Genomic DNA, 25,821 nt, shown 5'->3' on the forward strand with positions numbered 1-25,821 from the left:
GCGATGCATCCGCTGTTAGTATCACTTGTGGAATTGGTTCTAGGAACGACCGCCCCTTGGAAATGTTTGTTGTGTTCCACCACTTCAGAGAGCGATGTGTGCGGTCGTCTACCAACACCAGATCTGTAATCTGACCTTGAGCCTGATTCCACTGTGTTGCTAGACATTCTTGCAGCAGACGCATTTGTAGTCTGGCATATGGTATTAGCAGTATGCAAGAGGACATCATCCCTAATAGTTGCATGAACACTCGAGCTGTTAGTGAGTGTTGTGGTTGAAATCTTTGAATCAATGTGAGCATTGTTTGAATCCTGACTGGATTGGGGTATACTCTGGCTTTTTCTGTGTCTATAGTAGCCCCTAGATATTGTTGAACTTTGTTTGGTTGCAGGTGGGATTTTGTGTAGTTCACCGTAAACCCTAGCTGGTGCAGCAACTAAATTGTCCTTTTTGTGTTTTGAAGACATTCTTTTTGTGACTTGGCCTTTATTAGCCAGTCGTCCAAGTAAGGGAAGACATGTACTTGTTGTCTTCTTGGGTGAGCTGCAACCACTGCTAGGCATTTTGTGAACACCCTTGGTGCTGTTGTGACCCCAAACGGAAGGACTTTGAACTGATAATGTTGTCCTTCTACAACAAACTTGAGGCATTTCCTGTGGGCTTTGTGAATTGGGATATGAAAGTAAGCGTCTTTTAGATCCAGTGTAGAAAGAAAGTCCCCTTTCTTCAGTAAAGGAAGTACTTGTTGGAGCGTGACCATGTGGAAATGTTCCCAATTTATGTATGCATTGAGAGGTCTGAGGTCTAGTATTGGCCTTAGAGATCCGTCTTTTTTGGGAATTAGAAAGTATAGAGAGTATACCCCTGTTCCCTGTTGATGTTGTGGAACCTTCTCTACGGCATGCTTTTGTAGCAGTGATAGTACTTCCTGCTTTAACAATGTTAGATCATCATGTCTCATTGGACGCTGTTTGGGGGGGATGTTTGGTGGGGTAGCTGTGAGTTCTAGGCAATAACCATGTTGGATAATTTGTCTCACCCACCTGTCTGATGTGATGTTTTCCCAGACAGGTAGGAACTGTGATAGACGTCCCCCGACCGGTGTTACATGGTCTGGGGGAGCTGTATGAAGTTACTGTTTTGGGGTAGGAGAGTTGCGGTTGTTTTTATTTCCGCGACCTCTACCTTTGTTGTTGTTACCTCTGTAACTGCCTCTAGAATTACCTCTGGGTGATGTTGGTGTAAAAGAGGTGGATTGCTGGCTTGTGCCTGTATTCTTTGATCCGCCTCTATAGGTGGACCTACGAAAGGAACCCCTTTGAGTTGGCTGTTGCAATGCTCCCATTGATTTAGCCGTTTCTGTGTCCTTTTTCATCTTTTCTAACATCTCATCTGTACCTGAGCCGAAAAGTGTTTTCTCATCAAAAGGTTGGTTCAATAAGGATGTTTGTACTTCTTGTTTGAACCCTGAGACTCTGAGCCATGCAGGTCTTCTTAACATGATGCTGGTGCTTATGGATCTTGCTGCAGTGTCTAAGGCGCACTTAATGGTAGTGTTAGTTATTATCTTCCCTTCTTGTATTAGCTGATCTGCCCTTTTTTGATGTTCCTTAGGGAGATGTGTAAAGAGCTTTGCTAACTCATCCTAATGAGCCCTATCATAACGTGCAAGTAGCGCTTGCGTATTAGCTATGCGCCAGCTGTTTGCCGCTTGGGATGCTACTCTTTTGCCAGAGGCATCTATTAACTTGGACTCCTTGTCAGGAGGAGGAGCTTCTCCTGTAGTTAATGAGTTTGCTCTCTTGCGAGCGTTTGTGACTACTAGTGAGTCCAGAGGTATCTGTCCTTTGATAAATATTGGGTCCTTTGGGGCTGCCTTATATTTTTTATCAATTCTTGGGTTTAATACCCTAGCCCTCACAGGGTCTTTGAATAGGTCTGATGTGTGATTGAGGAGACCCTTAAGCATTGGTAGTGTTCCTGATGTTCTTTGTGCAGCAGGTAGTGTTTCTAAAAGGAAATCCTCTATTTGAGGTTCCGTATGTAAGTCTACCTTGTGGTATTTTGCTGCCCTATTAATTAACTGTGCAAAACTTGTATTATCATCAGGTGGTGAAGGTTTTGAGGGATACAGTTGAGGGTCATTATCATTATCTGACCCTGCGTTATAATCTTCCCATGGGTCTGCGTCTTCTGGGACAGTGTCGTCATCCCTAGGAAGTTCTCCCTCCCCTGTGTCACTTTCTACATCTGTTTGAGGTGTAGATGGTCGTGGTGTAGAAGGTGGAGGAATAGCTGGCAGAGTGTGAGGAAGAGGAGAAGAGGGTGTGTCTTTAGGTTGTGGAGAAAGGGGAGGAGTTGTATTTGTCCCCATTGTCCTTTTTCTAGGAGGAGGAGCTTTGTCGTCCAACTGTTCATTCTTCCTCTTTTTAGGTAGTTTTGTCACTACCTTGCCAGTTTGTGGATCGATAAACAAAGTCTTTTGTTTTAGATCTGTCTGATGCTACTGTGTGGGTACCAAAGTTTTTGGTTCCGAAAGGTGCTTTTGCTTCTGACTGTCAGTGTTTTTTGTGATTTCGGCACCGAGAGTTTGCTCGAATCCGATTTTTTCGGTGTCGAGGAAGTCTTCGGCGTCGAAGCATGTTTCGGTTTCGACATGGAATGTTTCGACTGCGAGCTTTCCTTGGTATGGAGCTTCGGTGTCGATGTCAATCGCTTCTCGGATCCGACATGGTGGGAGGCCGAGTGTTTCAGTTTCGGTTTCGTTGCCGAGCCCGAGGGCGGGGCGTCAAACTTCTTTCGGTAGTCTGACCGGGCTCGAAGGCGGGGTCAACACCAAACTGGGTCGTTTTTTTGGTAAGGGGACGTCGTCACTCACGGTTTGATGATCGTCGATTTCTTCGACCTCAGACTCGTCCACTTCCGACCCAGACTCGTCCTCATCATAATCTTCTTCGGGGTGCTGTGCCTCGAACAGCTCCGGGATTGCCTCGGACTGCATTCTCGACACCTCGTGTCTTAGGGCTCGACGGTTTCTAATCGTCGACTTGGAGGAGAATGCTGCGCAGGTTTCGCAGTCCCTCGATTCGTGTTCAGGGGATAAACAGAGGTTGCACACCTCGTGTAGGTCCTTGTGTGGGAACTTAGCACCACACAGACATCTTTTGAATGGAGTCCTTTCCATTGACTCCGGGCTGGACTAATTCGAGATAGGCCTCCCGGTCTCGTCGACGTATAAGTTGGAAAATTTGTTGTTGACGTCTAAGCGCGTCGAAATGGAAATGAACTCGCGCTCGATAACAATACCGTCGAATTGGAAAGGGAATACGCGCCGAAATATAACTTTTCTCGAGCGCTTCGATCCGCATCCGAACCCGATGGCGGAAAAAACCAATCTAAGGATGGAGCCGATGCTCAAGCGCACTAGCACCTAAGGGAGGAGTCATCCGTCTCGTGACGACAAAAGACTTCTCCAAGAGAAAAACAAGTGCAATCATCAGAGCCCAACACTAGATGGCGATCTATTCATAAATGTACCATCTGCCGCCCATATGCCTCGAACCTGTAGTTACAGGTAAGTAACTAATTTTCTTCTCCAGTATTAGATCTTTCATAGATTCATATGCTTGAATCAGAGTAGCTAGCAGTTGCATAGACAAACATATATATAAACAATCTAATATATACATATTTACCCTTAGAGGATGGTGGGTAACACTGTACATGCATATAATGGAACATATATAATGTAGCTATCTACTATCAGTATATATACCAAGTTATATAAGCAAACAAAATAGCATATGACATAATGCTGAAGGAAAAAAACACCTCTAATAGTAGAGGTGTACCTTATTGTAATAGAGGACATAGAACTGCCTGTCCAACTGCAGCTTCGCTGTAAGTTTCCACATCCAGGCAATAATGCTGTGTGAAAGTATGAGAACTCTTCCATGCAGCAGCACGGCAAATCTTGTCCAATGGTACTCAAGCGAAAAGAGCAGCAGAAAAGGAAACTGCTCTAGTAGAATGTGCCTTGGCCTTGATTGTAAGCGGTTTACCTGCCTTAGTAGGACAGAGCTGAATAGCAGCAGCGATCCATCGTGCAATAGTTTTTAGTGACAGCAGAACCCAGCCTTAGAGGCCCATAAGAGTATAGCAGTTGATCCGTTCTGCATAGCTGCTTTGTTCTTTGCAAATTGAACTTAAGGCACTGTTTGACTCTCCGAGTGGAGAGATTTCTCCGCCAATGAAGAAGGATGTGGGAAAAAAGTGCGCATGACCACAGGTCTATTAAGGTGAAACTGAGACGGAACCTTCGGGATGAATTTGGGGTTTATTCTCATTACAACATAGGGCTAGATGTAGGTAACTTCTATTTACCGACTCATAAATACCTAATTTTACTGATTCAGTATTTATGAATCGGTAAATATGAAGCAGGGAGATGTAGGTATATTTTAATCTGGAATTACCGAATCGGTAACTTTCGCTATTTACCGATTCGGTAAATACCGAATCGGTATTGCCCATTGATTCCTATGGGCCTTGAAGCCCATAGGAATCAATGGGCAATACCGATTCGGTATTTACCGAATCGGTTAATACGGAATCCTGCAAGGGTGCAGGGGGTGTCACTTTGACACCCTCTAGCACCCCAAATACAGGCATGTGTGACATGTGGCACACATACATGCCCTAAGGGCATGTCTGTGTGTCACATGGCACAGGTGTGCATGCACAGATGTGCATGCACACCTGAATTCTTAAGGGCCTGTGACACTCTTAGGAGTGTCACCTACATGTGGATTTACCGAATCGGTAAAATTACCGATTCGGTATTTTACAGAATCGGTAAATTTACCGAATCGGTAAATTTACTGATTCTGTAAAATGATGGCCCCTACATGCCAAATCCAAAATACCGGTCGGTAACGGCTAAAATCGGCCGTTACCGACCAGTATTTTCTCTCCTACATCTGGCCCATAGTCCTCTGTAAAGCCTAAGTAGGGCTCTCTTATGGTGAAGGCTTGAATTTCTCTAGCTCTCCTTACAGAAGTAAGTGCGAGACGCAATGCCACTTTCCAGGTGAGAAACTTGAGCTCAATTTTGTGAATTGGATCAAACTGTGGTTTCATTAGTTGAAACAGGACTACATTTAGGCGCCATTCTGGAGGAGGAGACCGAATGGGAGGGAAAGTCCTAAATAATTCCTTCATGAACTGCCCAATGATGTGAGAAGAGCAAAGAGAAGAATCATCGGAAGTGCGTCTGTATAGGGAGAGGGCCGTGAGATGAAGCCTTACTGACGCATACGCCAAACCTGATTTTGCCAGAGATAGGAGATAAGGCAAGAATTCTTCTAGAGATGAGTGAAGAGGGTGAGTGTTATTCCGAAGGTACCAAGAACAAAAAGTTTACATTTTCGTCAGTACATTTTAGTAGTGGACTCCGCTCTAGCTCTGGTCAATATATCTCTACAATCTTGAGGAATTACTAAATCTTTGAACTCAGGTGCCAAGCATGCAACTGAAAAGAAGCTGGGTGCGGATGCAGGATTTGCCCCTTGTTCCTGGTTAGCAGAGTCGCTGTTACTGGCAGGCGAAAAGGCTTGGATTGTGACAGCAGTAATAGCTCTGTGAACCAATGCTGACAGGACCAGCGTGGAGCAATGAGGATGAGCGGGCACGGATACCTTTTCATGTTCATCAGAACCCTGGTAATTAGAGGGCATGGGGGAAGGGGTACGCAAAGATCCCTGACCATCTCTTCGAAAATGCAATCCCCCATGAGCCTCTCTGAGGTTCCTTGCTGGCAAAGAACCAGTATTTCTGGTTGCCTTGCGATGCAAATTGTTCTAAGGTGGGGGTTCCCCATTTCTGGAAGATGGAATTGAGAATCATTTGATCGAGTTCCCACTTGTGATTTGTTTGACGTAATCTGCTCAAGGTGTCTGCCAGGTTTTTTCTTTACTGCTTGGGGATGCTCAACCTTGATTGCTATGTGATGCCGTAGTGCCCATTCTCAGATCCTTTGAGCTTCCAAAGATAGGATTGGAGATCTCGTTCCTCCCTGCTTGTTGACATAATATATACAGGTGGTATTGTCTGTACGAATGAGGACTAAGGATGCTCGAATCCTTGGGAGAAACGACAGGTCTAGAAAAATTGCTCTCAGGTCTGGAAAACTGATATACATTTTCCACAGATATACACTCCATTTGCTGCTTATTTGGAGGTCCTGAAGAAGCACCCGCCAGCCTTCCAATGATGCACCTGTGGTCATAACGAACTCTGGGAGAGGCGAGAGAAATGTCAGCACCACAGAGAGATTGTTGGCGGACTGCCACAAAGGAAGTGCGCTTCTCATGACCGGGGTGATCTGAATAATATCCTCGAATGATCTGAAGCCAATGTCTGTCCAATTGCTCCTGAAAGGGTCTCATCCTTAGACATGCTTGAGGCACCATGAGGATGGCAGAAGACATCATGACGGACAGAGGTGAACTCTCTTTTGCAGAGATTGTGAATCACAGATAGAAGGGTATTCTGTCTTTCTGTGGATAAGAATGCCTTGCTTTTGAGGGTATCCAATGTTGCTCCGAGAATCGTTATTTGCTATGAAGGTATAAGAACTGATTTTTCAGAAGGAGATTGCCTCCAAGGCTTGGTTAAGAGAAGGAGCATTCACTAACCAATCGTTAAGACATGGTAAGATCTGCAGGCCTTTTAATCGTAGGTATGCTGCCACAGGAGCAAGACACTAGGTAAACACCAGAGGAAATGAGCGGGGCTCGAAGGGAAGTACTTTAAAATGATAGTGCGCGCCTGCCACAGTTAAACTGAGAAATTTTCGATGCTTGGGATGGATAGGGATATGGAAATATGCATCCTGCAAATCTAGGCTGGCCAGACAATCCGAATGGTTTAGAAGCTGGAAATTCTCCTGGAGAGTTACCATGTGAAAGGACTTTTTCTGCAGGTATTTGTTGAACTTTCTGATGTCTAGAATGAGACACCATTCTCTGACTTCTTTATCAGAAAAAACGGGAGTAGAAGCCCCTTCCTCTCCGAGAGCGTGGCACTCATTCTATAGCTCCTTTCTGGAGCATGAGCAAAGCTTTCTTTTTTAGCAATTGAAGAAGTGGTGGTATTTATTTTTGAGGCAGATGAGGAGGTGGTGCTGTTGCAAACTCTAGGGTATGACAATCTTTTATTATATTCAGGACCCATTTGTCTGCGGTTATTTTCTGCCACTGACCTAGATAACGAGAGAGAAGAGTCTTCATGAATGAAGTAAATGCAAAAAGAGCGGCAGGTGGTGAGACTTCGTCACTGTTTTCTGACAGCGTCCCAGGATTGACCTTGTTGCTTCCGCATGGGCTGTCTGGAGTACGCAGCCGGTGGTGGTTAACGATACTGCTGCTGATGTTGGTAGGAAGGGCGAAATGAGGTGCAAGCTTAAGGCTCATATTTCTGGTAACCACCTCAAAATGAATAGGCTTTTCTGCCACGTGCTCCACGACAGGGGTTTTTCATGTATTGGAGCGTGCCCAAAGCCTTAGCTGTGTCAGTCTTAATGGTCTGTAAGGCGTCATCAATATGTTTGCTAAAACGATTCACCATCAAACGGCATGTCCAGTATTTAGCTGTGCACCTCAGGGCAGAACGCTGTCGCCTTCAGTCAATGCCGGAGGACAGCAGCTCCAGCGAGCTGACTTAAGTTTAGGGAATGTATACGTAGAGGTGTGCAGTTCCTATAGTGAGGAAGGTAAGGGAGACTGAGGGATCATGCCCGGGGATCTGATCCTTCAGGAGCAAGAGCCCTCACACACCCCCAAGGGGTGTCATGCCTCATTATAGGGCAGCTCCTCGTTGGGCTGACGCTGCAATGCGGAACGGACCCCGCAGGGGGGCTCTTTGCCAGTGTTCTTTTAAGCTGCCATAGTGAAGTATGAGGTGTAATGCGAGGGTGTTGTGAGTGAGTAGAGTTCAGGGTGCATTGGACCATTTGTGGAATCAGCTCCTCAATCTGCAATGGGAGCGAGATCGATAGGCACTTTTATGCCCTTCTGACTTCTCTTTAGAAAGAGAGTGATTTGATGGGATAGAGTCCAGCTTCGACTTCTTATGCTTCTTTAACCTGGGACGTACCATATGACTTCAACCATGAAGAAGACTCGTTGTTGGAGTAGCCTTCTGAGTGTAAATAGGTCTGCACCCTCATTTGGGAGTGGGACTTATGCAAAGTTTGTGAATTCTTTAGATTTACGAGAACATACTGCTTTGCTTCATAGGAGTGGCATTTAGCTGTGGTTCTGCTCCATCACTTCCGGGGTGGAACAAGATTATACGAAGCCGCAAAGTGCCAAACCGTAAGCGACGAAGTGGGGCCAGAAAGCGACAACTAGCATTGCACAGGATTACTGTTGTGAAAACTAATAGATCCAGTCTAGCACCTGGGGTATATTTTAAAGTGAGGAATCTGCAGTGAGATGTAGCCAACAGAATGGCACATTTAACCATTAGGTAACGCTAATGTAAATTGGTACAGAAAGAGCAACAGAAACATAAAAGATAATTATCTTATGTAAACTGTAGCATACATATATATCACCCGCATCTGCTATTACAACTCTTAGTAATTGCAACCTAAAATCCACAGCAGCACATGTCATAATAATCAATGTGTGACAGAGGGGAAAGCACATTTCTTACATTAGCTAAGTCACTACTAAGTAGTGCCATGAAGATCATACGGTCTGGGTGCATAATGTGTAAAAGTGAGACACATCTAATATGAAATGTTATGTCCCTATGGTGCCCAGATTAAAGGTATTGTTTAACTGTATAGGCTGCAGAAGACTCATGATTGAGAACACATTTAATAAGCTACAGAAATTATCAACACAGAGTTGGATTATCTATCTACAGTGCAATTCAATGGTGACTATGGATTTTGTAAAAAGTAATGTATCCCTTCCAAAAGACTGGACAATAATTAATGACCTTTAGCCAGGCAATTTCTTCTCCCGGAACCACGATCAGCTCTTTGAAGCAGCGTGAAATACCTTCTGAGGAAAAGACGAAAGGGGTGAGTGTCGCAAGAGGGTCTCTGTCAGGAATGCAGGGAAGGGTTAATCACTGGCCAACTACCTACTTGTCATGAAGGAGAGTGAACAGGAACAGCGGATGGATACTGAAGGGCCTTGAAAGGAAGCTCCAAAAAAACGTGATGCCTTGGGAAGCTTTTGAAGTTTGGAACCACCCTATACCGGTCATGACTGTCTCTCCTTACCAAAATTAGAAATCTGGACTCAGAACCAGTGGGTTTGATTTTCAGGGAGAGGGAGATTGCTCATATTGATAGGTCCACTCTTGAGACAGCAGAAGTATCTCTATACAGAGAGAAATACAAAAGCTATTTTAAAAGACCTTTAAAATGGTTAATCTTGGTATGGATCTGCAGTAAAGCATGAATAACTACTGCTACAGCCGATGAGACATTAAGGTTTTGGATTCCCCCCCCAATTACCAGCTAGCGATCATTAAAAAAAAAATCCTACCACCAGATTCATAGAATACAAATGGACGTGGGAAGAGGATGGATGAAGGAGGTCCTGCTGTTTGTGCCTGCATGAGGGAGAAATGAACCATAGCCTCCTGCCCACTTTTACCCAAGGACTGATGTGATTCTCAAGGGTCGGAGCAGCTGGCCTCCCGTAGCCCCAGGGACAGAAAAGGCACATGAGGGCAATACTAGAAGATAACCTGACCAACCGACAGAGGAAACTGAGCTGTAGCCTAGAGTCAGCAGTTGAGTTTGACATAAACTGCTGTCAGTGGTCTGGCACCCCTGAAACTTAGCTTGTAACTGTGGGAGCTTTGTGAGTAACTTGCAAGATGATATTTAACAGAGAAGTTTGGAAGCATCTGAGTGTCCAGTCTGCAAGGTACATGACACTGCCACTGCTCTACTGGCCTGTCGGATGCACAACAGGTGGCAAGTAAATACTTTTCATTTTTGGTGCAAGAATTTCCTCTGTTCTACACTTATGGTAAAACCCAGACCTATCCTGGCATTTTTAAGTTTGTTTCTTTGAACTTTTTTTATTTTACTTCAAACTGAAAAAAAAATCATATCCCTCTTTGCTTTCCTGAATTCAATTTCGAGTTTTATCTTTATATTTTCTTCCCCTCTTTTCAACTAAATTGTATTGATAACTGTAGCGTGTTGCTTCCTGACTCGAATGTTGTTTATGCCATGCTTAAAAACTTAACACACACTTCTCTAGGGAAAAGCCTGCTTCTTTGTGACATTGCTATCAAAGATTAAGCCAATGTTGTCTCACTGAAGCCGTGGTTTTCCTAACAATGCCTAGAATTTCTAGTTTGGTGGCATCCTTCACTCAATTAGGTCCGCGCTTTAGAAGGGGCTGGGAACCAGCAAATCACCAACATGTCACCATGTGCTCCTTTCATTCCCAACATGCAATACTTTATGCAAAGACAGACAGATGTTAAACAGTTACAAAGTGAATATGACATTGCAGGGCAGATGAACTACACAGTACCGAAGATTGTAAGAGGCAAACCCACATAAGCAACAACATGTCTCTAGTTAACCGCATCGCTGCTGCAGTGATTTTTGAGCTACGCAGCTTTTTTCGAAAAGCCGCGTTAGATGACGAGCTCAGCTCGTCATCCGCACACGCCCCCCGTGGCTGATGACGAGCTGAGCTCGTCATCAGCATTGAAGAGCTTAAACATTGGACAATCTCTGTCATGCAGAAAACACGGAGCATGAGTCTGGTCACCTACCCAGGGTTCTTGGGCTCTTGCGGGGCACTCCCCTGTAGCTTCTTCACCAGCATCTCACTACTGCGCCGAAGAGCATCTCGAAGCTTTCCGAACGAGCCGCTTCTTCGTAGAGCTCCACTTCCATCCTGTGGGAGAACAACAAACTTCATTACCACTTGTAAAATGACTCCAGACCTCATACCCAGGACGCAGTAAATTTCAAAGTATTCACAATCACATGAGCTGACTGCTGCTTCCACTCACTGAAACCTGCAGGCCAGAGCAGACGCACACTTCCACATCCCAAAAATCCATCTTAACTGGGTTAGGCAGAGAAAAGGTAAGTCAGATGATCTGGTGAATCGGAATAATTTGTCAAGCCAACAAATGCAACCTTTACTGCATATACCAGCCTTCATTGCTAGTGCACTCATGAACTTACAGAAGAGGATGATCCTCTATATCTAACACCATAGGACAGAGCAAGGATTTGACACAAAAGGCCACCAGAGTTCTCCCAGTGAGGGATTTGATTTGCTGTTAGTAGTCAGTCAGGTTTTCAAAGTGAACCACAATGTCCATTGAAAACTGCAGTGCATCCGTACCCCGGTCCATTCCACAGCACCATCATCACTGTCAGTCCCATTCTCGTATTTCACAGTGCTGCCATTAAGACTATCACGGCTCTGTCGACGCTCTGAGGTGCTGCCATCCTTCAGCAGTTCCACCACACGTGTCTGATTTATAGCATCAATCCCCTGAAAGAAAAGAAAAAAAAAAGAGTGAATAACAGTCAAATCAAACGAGTGTGATCAGAGAAATACAAATAAAGAAGGGAGTTTTAAAAGATAAGGAAAATTAGGGAGTCTGGAGGTGGAAAAAGAAGAGTGCAGTTCATCGTATTGGACACTTGATGGCAGTGCTTCTCTATTACAGATTAAAAGATGACAGTTCTCAATAGGTTCTACGCATTAGAGGCCCGTGTAGTCACCCAGGATTAACAGAACAAGCGTGAGGGAGCGTGGCGCGGCCCCGCAAGAGCAGGCAAATGCACTCGTGCTTGTGCTGGCATCCGCCTTACGGCAGCGAGCAGCGGCGGCGCAAGAGCCTTATGTTTTCAAATACCACGTGCGCCGCTGCTCGCTCCTGCAAGGTGGATGCCAGCACAAGCACGAGTGTGCTTGAAAAGGAGCAGACCGATGGCTAAAGGCACTCCTAGAGCACAGCACGCGGGCTGCCTAGGCGAGACCTAAAAAGGAACAGTATGTCTGATGAGGAAATGAGTCAAGAAATAAAGAAGGATGTGGAACTGAGTCAAAAAATAGAAAGGAACTAAGAAGAAGCTGAAAGGGAATAGGAAAAAAAGTGTTGTACGGCGGATGGCTCTCCTGGATCACCTACCTAAGGGGAGCCGACTCACTAGGGATCAGATATTCACCCCGGAAAACCATATCCAGAGACTTATGGAAATCACTGGACAAGTCCCTACGAACTTTTGACCCACCATAAGATACGAACAATCCGAATGAGCTCCTAGCCAGCAGAACTGTACCCCAATGCCATAACAAGACCGTGCTGTTACCAGACCTAAGCTATAATTTCCCTCTCTTTATTTATTCACATCTTTCTCTTTCCTTCTCCCTACATTACTCCTACGAACCACAAGAGGGGGCCCGACAAACTTACCATGTATGACCTACCCGGTATGCTCGCCGGCGGGCTTCCAAAAGTGAAGTAAGACCCGGTTTACTTTATGCATATGTATAAATACTATTAAAAAAAAATAAAAAATAAAATAAAATAAAAAAAAGAAGGAAAGAAGACAAAGTGAAAAGAAACCAGCATTTACAATGCAACGGTCTCGCCTTTGCAAAAGTTAGAGCTATTGGCATTGTAAATGACATTTTTTTTATTTATGTGTTAGTTTTCAAAACTGATAAATAAATGGCATTGTCATTTACAATGGCAATAGCGGAGCATTGATGAGCGCATGCTAACACTGCTCACTTCTCAATAGTGGAGAAGTTACGGCATGAGGTCATGCCAGGTGAGTGGTGTAGGGTAAGGGGAATCGTTTAAAGAGAGTCATTTTCTCTCTGGATTTCCCTTCTCTTTTTGAAACTAACGAGCAGCAACATTGTCTTGGTCAGTGTCTTGGTGTCACCAGGGGTTTAAGTCGAAGTTTTTCCAATATTATATGCAACCCATAGTTGCTGCTTATTTATCTTACGATTATTGACAAAGTCAATAGTCTCGACTTGTTGTAGATGTTACTTTTATCATATATCTGGATGTAATGACAAACAGCAAAATACAGGCTGGGCGGCACACTATACTATTAAGCACAGACTTTTAGTTTACATGTTTTTAAGCCACATCCTTAATTCTATTGGCCACACCCTTGAGAGACCCCCAGTTTTTTTCATCCCACTTAAAGCCCAGACTACATGATTTACTTCTTGCCCCCACCCCCCAGAGAAGGCTATTTCTCTGCTCGGATTACTTCGTCCAACCATCACACGCTGCTGAACTCACGCCCGTACATGCACACTCCTCCGGGTTCTTCTCCTCAGTGTGACCGCTCGCCGGTATGATCTCTGTGTCTCGGTTCGAGCGGACTCGGGGAGGGAGAGGCACAGAGAGGCACGGAGAGGGAGGGAAACAGTGAAGAGGGGGCAGAGGAAGAAAGGACAGCGAGGAGGGGAGAGAACCGGAAAGGCAGAGAAAGTAGGCATTTATGGGTCATTAAATTCAAAGGGGAGACTGGAGGAAACTCAGACAACCCTGGATTTAAATGTGTACAGGGGACAGTTTGGAATGGCAGAGAAAAGAGTCAGGGAAGGCGGGGTCGAGAAAGCGAGAGGCAGTAAACAGGCAGTGATAGAGGAAAACGTGGGGCGCCTGCGGGAGGCGGGCACAGAGAGTAGAGGGGGAGAGGGTAGTTAAGAGGCTAAGAGTGAGGCATGAGGAGGGAGAGGCACGTTACGGAGGGTGGCAGGCAGGGAGACGGGGAGCAGAGAAACGAGGGCTAAGCACAGAAAAGAGAAGAGGGCAAAGCAGGGAGAGGGAGAAAGGGGTAAAGTGAGACAGCAACATCGGGAGGGCAATGGAATGAATGAGGGAAGGGAAGCCCAAGGGTGAGAGGAAAGGACCGGCGAGAAAAACCTACTGGTGAGAGAAATGTGGAGGGGGTCGAATGATGGAGGAAGAGAGAAGCAAGGAGAAGAGAGAAGCAAGTAGAAAAGAGGGCACGAGAGAAGCAAGGAGAAGAGAGGGCACGTTTTTCATTATGGTTCTCGAAGCACTTTATGAAATAATTTCCATTCGTTTAATTCAGTTCTATGGGAGTGGCCGGACACAAAGAGTCGCAAAAAGTTTTCATGTATGTTTCTTTTAAATGTTTCCTTCAGGGTCGGCTTGGGGCCTGCCCCTCCCCCGGACATACTGGCGTTCCTCCCTGACTTTCCCTTGAAGGAGGCCCGCAGGAAACAGCCCCTTCGCTACCAGGGCCATCCGGTAGCTCTCTACCAAGATCTCTCGGCGATCACACTGCAGAAGCGCAGGGCTTTAAGACCGGCCACCACTTTTCTATGAGACAAGGGTGTTCCTTACTCCTGGGGCCATCCCTTTCGACTGATCTTCAAATGGAACGGGGCTCTCCACCAACTTCGCTCCCTCCGAGACACCTGCGCCTTGCTGGGCATAGATCAGGACGACGACACGTAGACGGAGGACCCCTCGGATAGCCCCTCACGAAAGACTTCGCCGAGGCCCTCGAGCGGCGGATGGCAGCAAGTGAGGCGTCGGCGCTCGCCGAAGGTGTCACACGCCAGACCCAGTGACAGAGGCACATGAACAAGCCGCAGCCGTGGAGGAGGTATCCAAAGACACTGCATCATCAGAAGATTAGCCTGGTACTCGAGCTTTGCCTGGGCAAGCTGGCTCCTGCAGAAGTCAGTAAAGGGGGTCTTCTTCTTTGCTTCGAGTTTTGCAGGTCTGGGGGGATAGGGGGGAGGCCACAGAGGTCGCCACTGCCACGAACTCCTCCACGTACGGACTCCGTAGGCCGGAACAGTACACGGACAGGACTAGGACTATGACACAGTTGGGATTTCAGTTAGGGTTCAGTTGGGGACTGGGGATCCGGGGGAGGCAGGGGGGGAGGGGAAGGCGGGGGAGGGGGGTTCGTTGAGATTGGGACGGAGTTGGGGTTGAGGGAGGGGCTGCGGGGCGGGGGGGGGTGTTTAGTCCAGTGCTCCAGCTTTTCCTCGAGTTCATACGTCACACGCCTGCACAGGCCACTGGGGGTCAGTTTGGTGCCCATGTTTCCTTCATCATCGGAGATCACTTGACTGACAATGCGCACGAGCCCCACACCATCACACATCATGATGCCCAACACTCTTAAGATCTTGACCCGAAATGTACGGGGTCCTAATAACCCGGTCAAGAGATGCGCAGCACTTTTCTTCTTGGAAAGCACACGTGCGGACGTCTGCCTGCTCCAGGAGACGCACCTGCTGACAAGAGACTGCCACAGACTCCGCTCCTGCGCATTCCAGGGACAATATTTCTCTTCTGGGCCCACCAAAACCACAGGAGTGGCGATCCCGGTGGCACGCCACTTCCGGGGGAAGGTTCTGCATAAAACTGCAGAGCTGCGAGGTAGACTCTTGGCATATCGCTTTGCCTTGAACAGCCTGGCACTCACGATTGGCTCCTTGTACTGCCCCAACGAGGGCCAAGAACAATTCCTTCACTCAGCTCTCACTGACATCACAGCAACATCAGACAGACACATTATACTAGGAGGCGCCATGAACATGGTCTTTGATGCAGCACTTGACAGGTCGAGTCAGCGCACTCCTCAAGCAGGGACACTATCTACTGCATGCACTACCACACTGCAGGAACTCTACCTTCACGATCTTTGGCGTCTCAGCCACCCACAAGAAAGAGAGTACTCCTATTACTCCGCGGCACACAAAACGTACGTCCGAATAGATCACTTTCTATCAACCGGACCGGTGTGTACCCTCGCCGCGTCTACAGACATAGGGGTCATCTCACTGTCCGACCACGTACCAGTCATCACGACAATTGCCATTCCACCTACGTCACCCCCCGCCCCCCAAGGTATGGCGACTCCGCGATACTCTACTGCATAGGAAGGATGTCGTAAAGCACATTCAGACAGCTATACAGGACTACCTGACCCACAACGCCAATTCTGACACCACTCTCACAACCCAATGGGCAGCTTTGAAAGCGGTCCTCCGAGGGGAATTTATTGCCCTCTCTTCAGTCGAGAACCGGGATAGGCAGGCCAAACGGGAGGAGCTTACCCAACGGGTACAGGAATTAGAACAAATGCACCAGCGAACGGGAGCTCCTAGAATTTGGAAACAACTCAAGGTAGCGCAGCAACTGTTAGCAGCCATAGCTATGGACCGCGTGGAATACGCCGCTCTGCGTCTTAAACATGCCTACTATACCGGCGGGGACAGGTGCGGCCACATGCTGGCCAACCGGTTGAGGGTGGCGCGGCAACAACAGAGAGTCAAGGAGATATCCCGCCCAGATGGGTCTAAAGTGTCAGATGATGCGCAGATTAAGGAGGCATTCCGCGATTTCTACGCCGAGTTATACACCGGCGACCCCTCGAATGTAAGTTCCGCGGAGCAATACCTGGATTCGGTCACGCTCCCTTCACTCGCTCCGGTACAGACGGAGTATTTGGAGAGAGACATCTGCATCGAGGAAGTAATTGCTGCAATAGCCCGGCTTAAGGTGGGGAAGGCACCGGGGCCGGACGGTTTCCCCGCCATCTTCTATAAGACCTTCTGCGCCACCCAGGCCCCGCTGCTCACTCGCCTCTTCAACACATTCGCGGAACCCGGGGCAATCACGCCGGATCTCCTCCGTGCGTCCCTTTCGGTCATTCCGAAGCCTGGGAAGGATAGGTCCAAGTGTGGAGCATACCGACCGCCATCACTCCTTAACGTTGACCTCAAGCTGTACACCGGCATACTAGCGGCACGTCTTGCCCCCTACTTGCCGGGCCTTGTGGACCCTGACCAGGCGGGTTTCATCCCTGAAGGCAGACTATAGATAATACCAAGAGTGTGGTCCACCTAATTGAAAAAGCCTCCCGCATACCGTGGGAGCGCATGATTCTAACCTTCGACGCTGAGAAGGCGTTCGACCGTGAACACTGGTCCTACCTGGATCTGGTGCTGGCCAAGGTCGGGATAGGGGAGAAATTCAGAACCCTTGTCTTCAACTGTTACAGATTGCCCACTGCAGTAGTCCGGGTTAATGTATATAGCTCGATTGGGTTCACGATTGAAAGAGGGACGAGGCAGGGATGCCCATTGTCACCACTTCTCTTCGGCCTCTACATGGAACCCCTCGCCCAAAGGATTCGGCAAAATCGGGACGCAACGGGCATAAAGTTTGGAGGAGACATACATACCATCAGTCTCTATGCCGATGACATACTGATCTCCCTAGATCACCCGCGTTCCGCTCTTCCAGCTTGCATGGCCGAGATCGACGCCTTTGCGGCGGTAGCCGGATTTAAAATGAATACAGATAAGTCAGTCGCGTTAGATTTGTCACTCTCCGCTTCCACCAGGACCTACTTACAAAACCTCCTTCCCATTCAGTGGGCATCGGACACGGTTCCTTATTTGGGAATCCAGCTGGCCCCGACACTCGCCAGCATGTCCACAGCGATTCACGCCGCCCTACGCACGTGGATCCGAGAGGAACTTAACCGGTGGCGTCACCTCCCCCTCTCTTGGCTAGGACGGATAGCGGCGGCCAAAATGACTGTGCTGCAGCAAATCCTATACCTTTTTCGGGCCCTACCGCTTCGACCCCCCGTCGGATGGATCCGGCAAACACAGGCGGACCTAACCCAGTTCATCTGGCAAGGCCGGAAGCCCAGACTGAAGAGGACGATCGCCACATTGGCCCCGGAGGCCGGAGGGCTAGGCATCCCCGACTTGCACAAATACTACCAGGCGGCGCAACTATGGCATTTAGTAGAGTGGAGCAGGTGGGAATCCGAAAAGCATTGGCTCTTTCAGGACCAGGCAGTGGCGGGGTCCCCTTTCTCCCGAAGCCACACAGACCAGCAAACCTTCACGCTTCTCACATCACTCTAATTCCCCTGGAGGTCTGGGACGCTACCAATATCTCCCACGAATTGACCACATTTCCCTCCCCACTAACACCACTGGCAGACAACCCGGACTTTACCCCGGGCATGGCGAAAGGGTCCTTTGCACATAGGAGACAGGCAGGCTGCCGGTTCCTATAACATATCTATAGCGCAGACGGGGTGCTCCCGTTCCCGCTCTTCAAACAGGAATGCGGCTTCCCTGAGTCAGAACGCATGCGCTACCTCCAGATGCGGCACTGGGCGCTCCAACCACAGGTCCGTGAGACTGCGGGGAGACGGTTCACACCATACGAACGCACCTTTGACACTAAACTTTTCTCAGACATCTATAAGATGATTCAGACACCACCAACACACATCCACAACCCAGGTCGGGAACGCTGGGAGAGGGAGTTGGGCAGGACCCTGAGCCACAAGGAAGGGGAGGGGATTGCCTACAGGGCGAGCCATTCTGCATATCACACGGGACTCACCGAGACACTTACAAAAATTTCCACATACTGGTATTACACCCCTGAGCGGCTGCACGAGATGGACCACACCAAGGACAGACTCTGTTGGAGAGGGTGTGGGCAAGTTGGTAATCTGGTACATATACTGTGGGACTGCCCTCATCTCCAGCCATATTGGACGCACATACTAGACGAAACGGATAAACATTTCAGGACTGAAATACCACATTTCCAGGCTTATGTCCTCCTGGGTCTCCCCAACGCACTGACATACCCATTGCGCTTTCGCAGGGGACGCCAAATAGCCATTGCACTAGGATCAGCGATGCAAAACTTCCTCACACACTGGCGCACCACTACACTCCCCTCTACCACAGGATGGCTCCACAGATGTGGCACGTACTGGGTATGGAGGAGCTGTCCCTCACACTGGCAGGGGATAGAGACCAATTTGAAGAACTTTGGCAGCCCTTCCGATCCCTGTTACTTATGGAATTCACAGAAATAACATGTCCCCGCTACCTTCGATTACTGCGTCTCACTGAGACGCATACCAAGGACCCTTGAGATAGCTCTTGCTAGCGGGAATTCTCTGGCTTGTGAGGTTAGTCAGCCAGGGGAAGACATGGGCACAGGACGGGGCGGGGGTGGAGGGGTTTGGAGGGGGGGGGCATGGGCTGGAGGGTGGGGGGGGGGGTCGCATTGTTACTGTTTTTGTTGCTATATTCTGTACAGTGCTGCTCTTTCCCAAACAGGTCGGACTTTGTCAACATAGCAGGGCCTTCTCAAGCCTTGATCTGCTTATAGGGGGCTGGGGCCATACCTACGTCATAGTTATGTACAATGTACCTTACTGCACTGTCTTTCAATAAAAAGATTTAAACCTAAATATTTCCTATATTTTGGTAGAGTCAATACATCCTGGAATATTTACTGCTAACGGTACAATAACTTGTACGGTATTACTCTTTCATGTGCTTTTGGTTGTATTTGTTCAAAGTTGAAAAGAGGTTACCAAATAATTGATACCTTTAAAAGAACATATTGCATGGAAACAAAGTATTTCTGTATACCTGCTGCAAGTACACAGCAAGGCTGCTGATGGAAAATGCAAATAATGCTATACTCGGAGAATCAAGTGATGCTTTGTGCCTTTGCTGCTGTTTGTTTACCCGTGTCACTGGTGTGCTCAACCTAGCGCCTAGATTCGTACGCATGGTGGGTGTTATTTCCTATAGTGAAAGAATTCTGATCACGAAACGTGCACCGAAAACCTGAGAGGATGGGAATTTCCTTAGGCATCTGCGAGATTGCACACACTACCCCCGGTCTATTTTTGTCACGGGAACCGTGCGCGCCCTCTGTGACTAGAAATAGGATTTTGGAGGAGGTGGGCCCTGCAGAACCGATGGTAAAGCGTTGCAGCCAGTGTCTATATAAATCAAAGCCAAGGAGCTCGCTCGGAGTCCTGACAGTGGCAGTGTGAGCAAACTGTACAAACATGCCAGCCAAAGTCCCCATTAAGATGGCCCCGGCCAAAAAGGCCTTGTCTCTAAGACCCGTCCTTTTCAGACTGGGGGGCGTGTTTTTTACTTTCTTTCTAGGATGTAAACAGTCAGAAAAAAACGCCCCCAGTCTAAAAAGGACGGGGCTTAGAGACAAATGGTTCTTCTTTCTATCTAAGCCCCATCCTTTTCAGACTGGGTGGCGTGTTTTTGACTGTTGTTTACAGCCTAGAAAGAAAGTCCAAAAACATGCCCCCAAATCCGTAAAGGACGCGGCTTAGATGGAAAGAAGAACGTCACTAGGACCTCTTCTCAATGGCTGGCCACCGTTTATGGAGAAGAGGGGCAGGGCTTAACCCTCGCTAGTGGAGTACACTAAAGTCATTAAATCTCGCGAGCTTGAGTGCGCATGTGCGCACCCGACGCCACGCGAGACCTAAAAAACAAAAGTAACAAGAGAACAAGGTGTAAGACTGCAGAACAAGGAGACATAAGGAAGGCAAGGAATGAGAAGATACTGAAATGGATGCCGGGGAAATGCTGGGGAGAAGTGGAGTTTAGCTGGCTAGCCGGGCCAACAAGATTGCCATGTGAAACAGGTTTCCAGCCTGAGATGGCAGATCCAGGTTTCAATTTCTTGGTTGAAAGTGCGTAAAGGGCTGCAAAATACAGGCAACAGTGGCTGATTAACTTGTGCGGTGTCCAAGCAAGTCAGAATCTGTAGTGTCAGTGCATAGTTCTGAGGGTCAACAATGTGACCTTGGTGATGCCCCCCTCCCATATGGCGCTTGAAGGAAAGAACCCCTTTTTGACATAGTTACACCCACTTTTTCCCTGGCATTCGATGTAATTCTGACAAAGTGCACAGGGTTTCTGCTAACCAGGTCACCAGTGCCAGATCTCTTTCCCTAAACTGTGCAACTGTCCCCCGATTGGTAATACCTTTATCACCCTTTGTAAGTCCCTACTGGACAAGTTACTAAACTTCAGTAATGCTTTCTCTAGTATCTAGCCGCAGATTCTTTACCTTTGAATTTCCCAGGCGTCAGACTGGACCGGAAAATTTTTCTCCAAACAATACACCTGCATGCCGGCAGGTGGTAGTGGTCAGCTCCGCGTAACGTCGTCATCTGCACGTAAGCCTTACCTATATAGGCGCCACCTTGGCTCGCTGATGTCAGTTACTTTTGACGAGCTATGAAGAGTTTTGACACTGGTGTGTTAGAATAACGAGGACCTTGAAAGGCAACAACCTTGACCTAAGAAACTTGTCTGAAATGCAGGAAGGATGGGTGGGTGGGTCGGTACGGAATCAGAAGCTAGATATTCTATCTACCAAATAAGGTGTTACGGAAGGTAAGTAACTTGTCCATCTGACAGAGATATCAAGCCTCAGATTACTTACCTTTGAATAGATACCCAAGCAATACCATCCCCAGAGGATGTGGACTTGACTGTCCAGGAAGAAATTCTTGGTTAACGTGTGCAGGTACGCCCACATTGCTACCCAACAGATTTCCAGGACCAGGACCCCACGTGCTAGCGCAGTGGTATAAGCCTTAGCTCTGGTGGAATGAGCGCTTAAGACTTCAGGAGGCTGCTTCTTTGCCACATCATAGCAAATCAAATCTTGATGCAGAGGACTACCCATCTGGAGATTGTCCTCATCTGCACCGCCTTACCCTTCTTTGCTCCAATCTACCTCAAGAAGAGTTGGCGGCCCACCTGGAAATCTTTTGCGTGGTCAAGGTAAAACGACAATGCTCCTTTGGGTCCAGACGGGGGAGTCACTCCTCTTCTTTAGTGGGATGCAGAGGGGTGAAGAAAGGAGGCAAGGTGACAGATTGTCCCACATGGCAAGGTGATACTACTTTCGGCAGGAAAGAGGCCCTAGTGCGAAGCACCAATTTGTCAGGAATTATAATTTGAGAGGGAGGTATAGACGGCAAAGACTGCAGCTCGCTCACCCTCCTGGCAGATTTCCACTAAAAAAAGTAGTTTTTATTGGGAGCCATAGTGGCGGAAATTATGCAGAGGCTAAAAAGGAGCACAAATAAGGAAGGCGAGAATCAAATGAAGGTCCCACTAAGGCATAATGAAGAGGGAAGGTGGAAACATATGTACAAGGTCTATGTACAATGGGTGACTTAAATAAAAAGGGTTGGTCTGGCAGCCTCAGGAAAGCAGAGCAATCAGACAAATACCCTTACAGGGAGCACAGAGCAGAGCCCTGCTGGGCAAGGGTAAAAATAAATAATGAAATATCTAAAATGAGAGGGGTTTCGATATGCTTCTCTGTACAATATACTACAAATGCCTGGCAACAAGAATAACATGACAAACTTTGGGAGGAAGGTTGAAAGCTGTCAACTGCCGCCGCTCAATCTCCATGCAAGAAGACAGAGAGTGGCTTGGGTGGAGGACCCTCTCCTGCTGCTGCGAAAGATCCTCGTGAAGGGGTAGCCTGAGAAGATTGATGCTCATTTGCAGAAGCTTGGAATATCAAACTCTCCGTGCTCAATCTGGAGCCACAAGGATGACTTGGGCCTGGTCATTCGCGATCTTCTTGAAAACTCTGGGCACGAATGATATGGACGGAAAGGCATACAGAATGCCTGAACTCCACTCGTGACGAAAAGCGTCTTCGAGCAACAGACTCCTCGAAACTCCAAGGCACAAAACTGCAACAGTGTATGTTCTCTGTGGAGGCGAACTGATCTAACCAAGGCTCTCCCTACCACTGAAAGAGACCTTGTGGCACCTACTGATGGAGACGCTACAAGTGATCCATTAGGCATCGATGGCCGAGTATGTCCGCCCTTGAGCTAAGAGAACCTGACAGGTTTTGAACCACCAGGGATATGCCTTGCTGTTCCAGCCACGTCCAGAGATACAAAGCCACCTGACAAAGAGTCCACGACCACACTCCGCCCTGTTTGTTGCAGTACCACATGTCGGTGAACTATTGAACTAGCTTTCCTTTGATGGATGGCAAAAAGGATTTCAAAGCCAATTCGGACTGCTCAGAGCTCCAGCCTGTTGATGTGGAGCCGGATTCTGCCCGAGACCAGAGTCCTCTGATCTTCACCTCTTCCAGATACCCACCCCATCCCAGCAGTGACACATCTGTCACTACTGTGAGATCTGGTTGGGGAAGGCAGACGGGGTCTGCCTCTAACCCAATCGTGATTCATCAGCCACCACGGCAGGACTCGTGCAGTTCCCTTTTAGATCTGGACCATGTCGAAGAGACTCCCTTGATACTGGGCCCACTGGAACTTCAGGTCCCACTGCGGAGCCCGCAAATGCCATCTGGCATATCGCCCTAGCAGGATAGAGGAGGCCATGAGGCCCAGCAGCCTCAGAGTCATTCTCCGCAAAAACTAGGATACCGGTTGAAACATTGGTATCATCCCTTAAATATCGTGGACCATCCTTTCTCCAGGGCAGACAAGACCTGGGGCAACATGAGCATACTGAATTTCTCCTTTTTTAGGAAGTAGTCGAGTGCCCAGAGGTCTAGGGTCAGACAAAGCCCCTTGTCCTTTTTCGAGACCATAAAGTAGTGGTGTGAGAAGTTGGCCTGATATGTGATGTTTCCAATTCTGGAACCACCTTGTATCAGTCCAAACAATCCCTTATGGTGTCTGGTTGTAAGTCAACCTTATTAGACAAGCTATCCTAGTGGTAGCATGGACTAAGCAGCCTTAAAGGCTAAACTCAAGAGGTCGTGTTAAGCGAGCTGTTTTACCAATCACAATACTGTAATACCAAATGAAAGGACACCACACAAGTTATATATAAAAATATATGTATTTATTTCTAAAATAATCCTTTGTATTCTTTAGGAGTGCAGAGGCACAAGCGTTAAAACAAAAGCACAGTTAAACATATAAAAGTTGCACAATTATGGATGAGGCCGGGGGGCCACGCAAACCATATATTAAAAAAATGGTATAAGAGATACCAATCGAACAGTGGTTAGGCCTAGGGCCTAGGGAATCGCTGGGAGCAGTCGGGACTAGCAATGCTGAAGTCGGGAAAAGCCCTCAGGATTCGGGTGCAGCGCTTAAAGCACACGCACGCACCAATGCAAAGTCTATGGTGCGTAAAAGTTATAAAGTTATAGTTTAAGGAGACTTCCGCTTAACCTAGCAGGCTGAAACTTTAGACACATACACTAGAGGTGTGTACCAGTGTGGGAACACCGGCGTTGATGAGTTACCTCACCCACAGGAAGCGGGTGCACAGGTGCGAAGTAGTGTCGGGTTTTGCCACGCTGGTTGATGGTGCTTGGAGCTGAAGATGCTGCAGGCGTCGTGAAGGATAAGTGTCCGGTGTGATCCAAGGGTGGATCGGAGTTGTAGAGTACCTGAAAGCAGAGGGGACAGAGTCTGGGTCACTCCGCAGTGACCAGGGTGGAACCAGGACGGAACCAGGCAATGTCGGGCGCAATCAGGTGGTTGTCGAGGAGCTTCTCTCCGCTGCCACGTGGGCTCTAGGGCATCTGCAACATCCAGGAGCGGATCACGAGCTGTCCCACGAAGGCTCTCGCCGTCGGCGCTGTCGGCTTCAGGATTGGAGCAAACAACCCTTGGCAAGAGCAATCCACGCAGGACTGGAAGATTGCTTCTCACTCGGAGCGGGAGGGTCAGAGCGGGTGCTCCTTTTCAGAGGAGCGGGTGCAAGTCTGGAGCAACCAGAATCACAAGTTAGATTTCGTAGTTCGTCGGCACAGGGGGCCACAAGCCAACGGGCAAGTGACCGGGCCAACGCGTTGAGCCAAAAGGTGCAGAAGGGCCCCACGCAGCACTCGGTGAGTGTAGAGGGGTGAACTTCGGTGCAAGAGTGGCTCAGGGCTGGGGCTTCTCAAACCCCGATGTACAGCTTCGAGGGTCACTCGTGGGCTGCACAGTCAGCTTCTCGTGGTTCTTCCAAGATGGCGGGCCCCACGCTTCCGGTCGCCTCCACGGGTCTCAGCTCTGCAGGGACTGTGGATCGGGCTGTTAGAAGGCAGGCACGCTTGGTCTTGTCGGACTCTGTCGCTCGAGTTCCGGCGGGAACTGCAACAAAGCAAACGTCGAGGTGCTGGATGGTGCCTGTTTGCACAGGGTGGTCACTCCTTGACCACAAGGGAGATTCTCAGTCTTCTACGTCGAGTAGGATGTTGAAGGGTCCAGAGTTTCGTTTCTTATGTTTCATCAGGATAATTTGAGTCTGTTGGCACTGCTCCTATTCTTATACCAACCTAGGGGGCTGGATTACCTGCTAGGTCCCCTCTTATGGGTGGGACCCAGGAAGGGGGTGGTTACACCCCTTTCCCTTTGTCCAGGTCGCGCTGGGACTGGGGCTGGTGTGCCCCAGAACCGGTTTGACCGGATTATGCAAGGGGAAGCCTTGTGCTCCCCAGGCAGTGTCTGGTTTCTTTCAAACCTCCCTGCTACAATCCACTATCTCCTGTCTGGGTTGGTGTGACACCTCCCTGTGACAGGAAACCCTTTGTCCAGGCCTCCTTGGCTGAGTTTCGGTCAGCTGCAGGAGGTCAGACTCGTGTCTGTGGCAGAAGCATCCATTTTGTGGTGCTGAGGCTCCTTTTAAAATCAACTGCGTTTTAGCAAAGTAGCATGTCGTCTCCCTCTAGAGGGGTGGAATGCTATCCCCGCCGACAGGACTGTCGAGGGGATAGTATTCCAAATCGTATGACACCTTACACGACATGTTTTGATAAAGCCAAACCAAAGTTGACATATAACCGCGAGGATTATAATGCACTTAATAGTATATGGTATGGCATTATCCCGGAACAGCTTAGGAAGTGGTTCCAGACAGCTGCAGACAGGCCCAGCTCGTGCTCCATCTCACATTAAACCACGCA

General features: G+C 48.2%; 1 protein-coding gene across 3 annotated transcripts in view; it reads right to left on the bottom strand.

Annotated features, from left to right (window-relative positions):
• The window catches only part of LOC147692219 (kinesin light chain 2-like), a 359,953-nt gene that overhangs the window by 102,251 nt on the left and 231,881 nt on the right, over positions 1 to 25,821 (bottom strand). For all 3 annotated transcript variants that reach the window (XM_086938492.1, XM_086938494.1, XM_086938493.1), the window contains exons 13-14: positions 11,406 to 11,558; positions 10,822 to 10,946 (exon numbers count right to left, since the gene is read on the bottom strand). In XM_086938492.1, coding sequence (XP_086794618.1) covers positions 10,822 to 10,946; positions 11,406 to 11,558 — 278 coding nt within the window. The remainder of the gene's footprint in view (positions 1 to 10,821; positions 10,947 to 11,405; positions 11,559 to 25,821) is intronic.

The sequence above is a fragment of the Lissotriton vulgaris genome, chromosome 9 (genome assembly GCF_964263255.1).
Source record: "Lissotriton vulgaris chromosome 9, aLisVul1.2, whole genome shotgun sequence".
NCBI classification, from domain to species: domain Eukaryota; kingdom Metazoa; phylum Chordata; class Amphibia; order Caudata; family Salamandridae; genus Lissotriton; species Lissotriton vulgaris.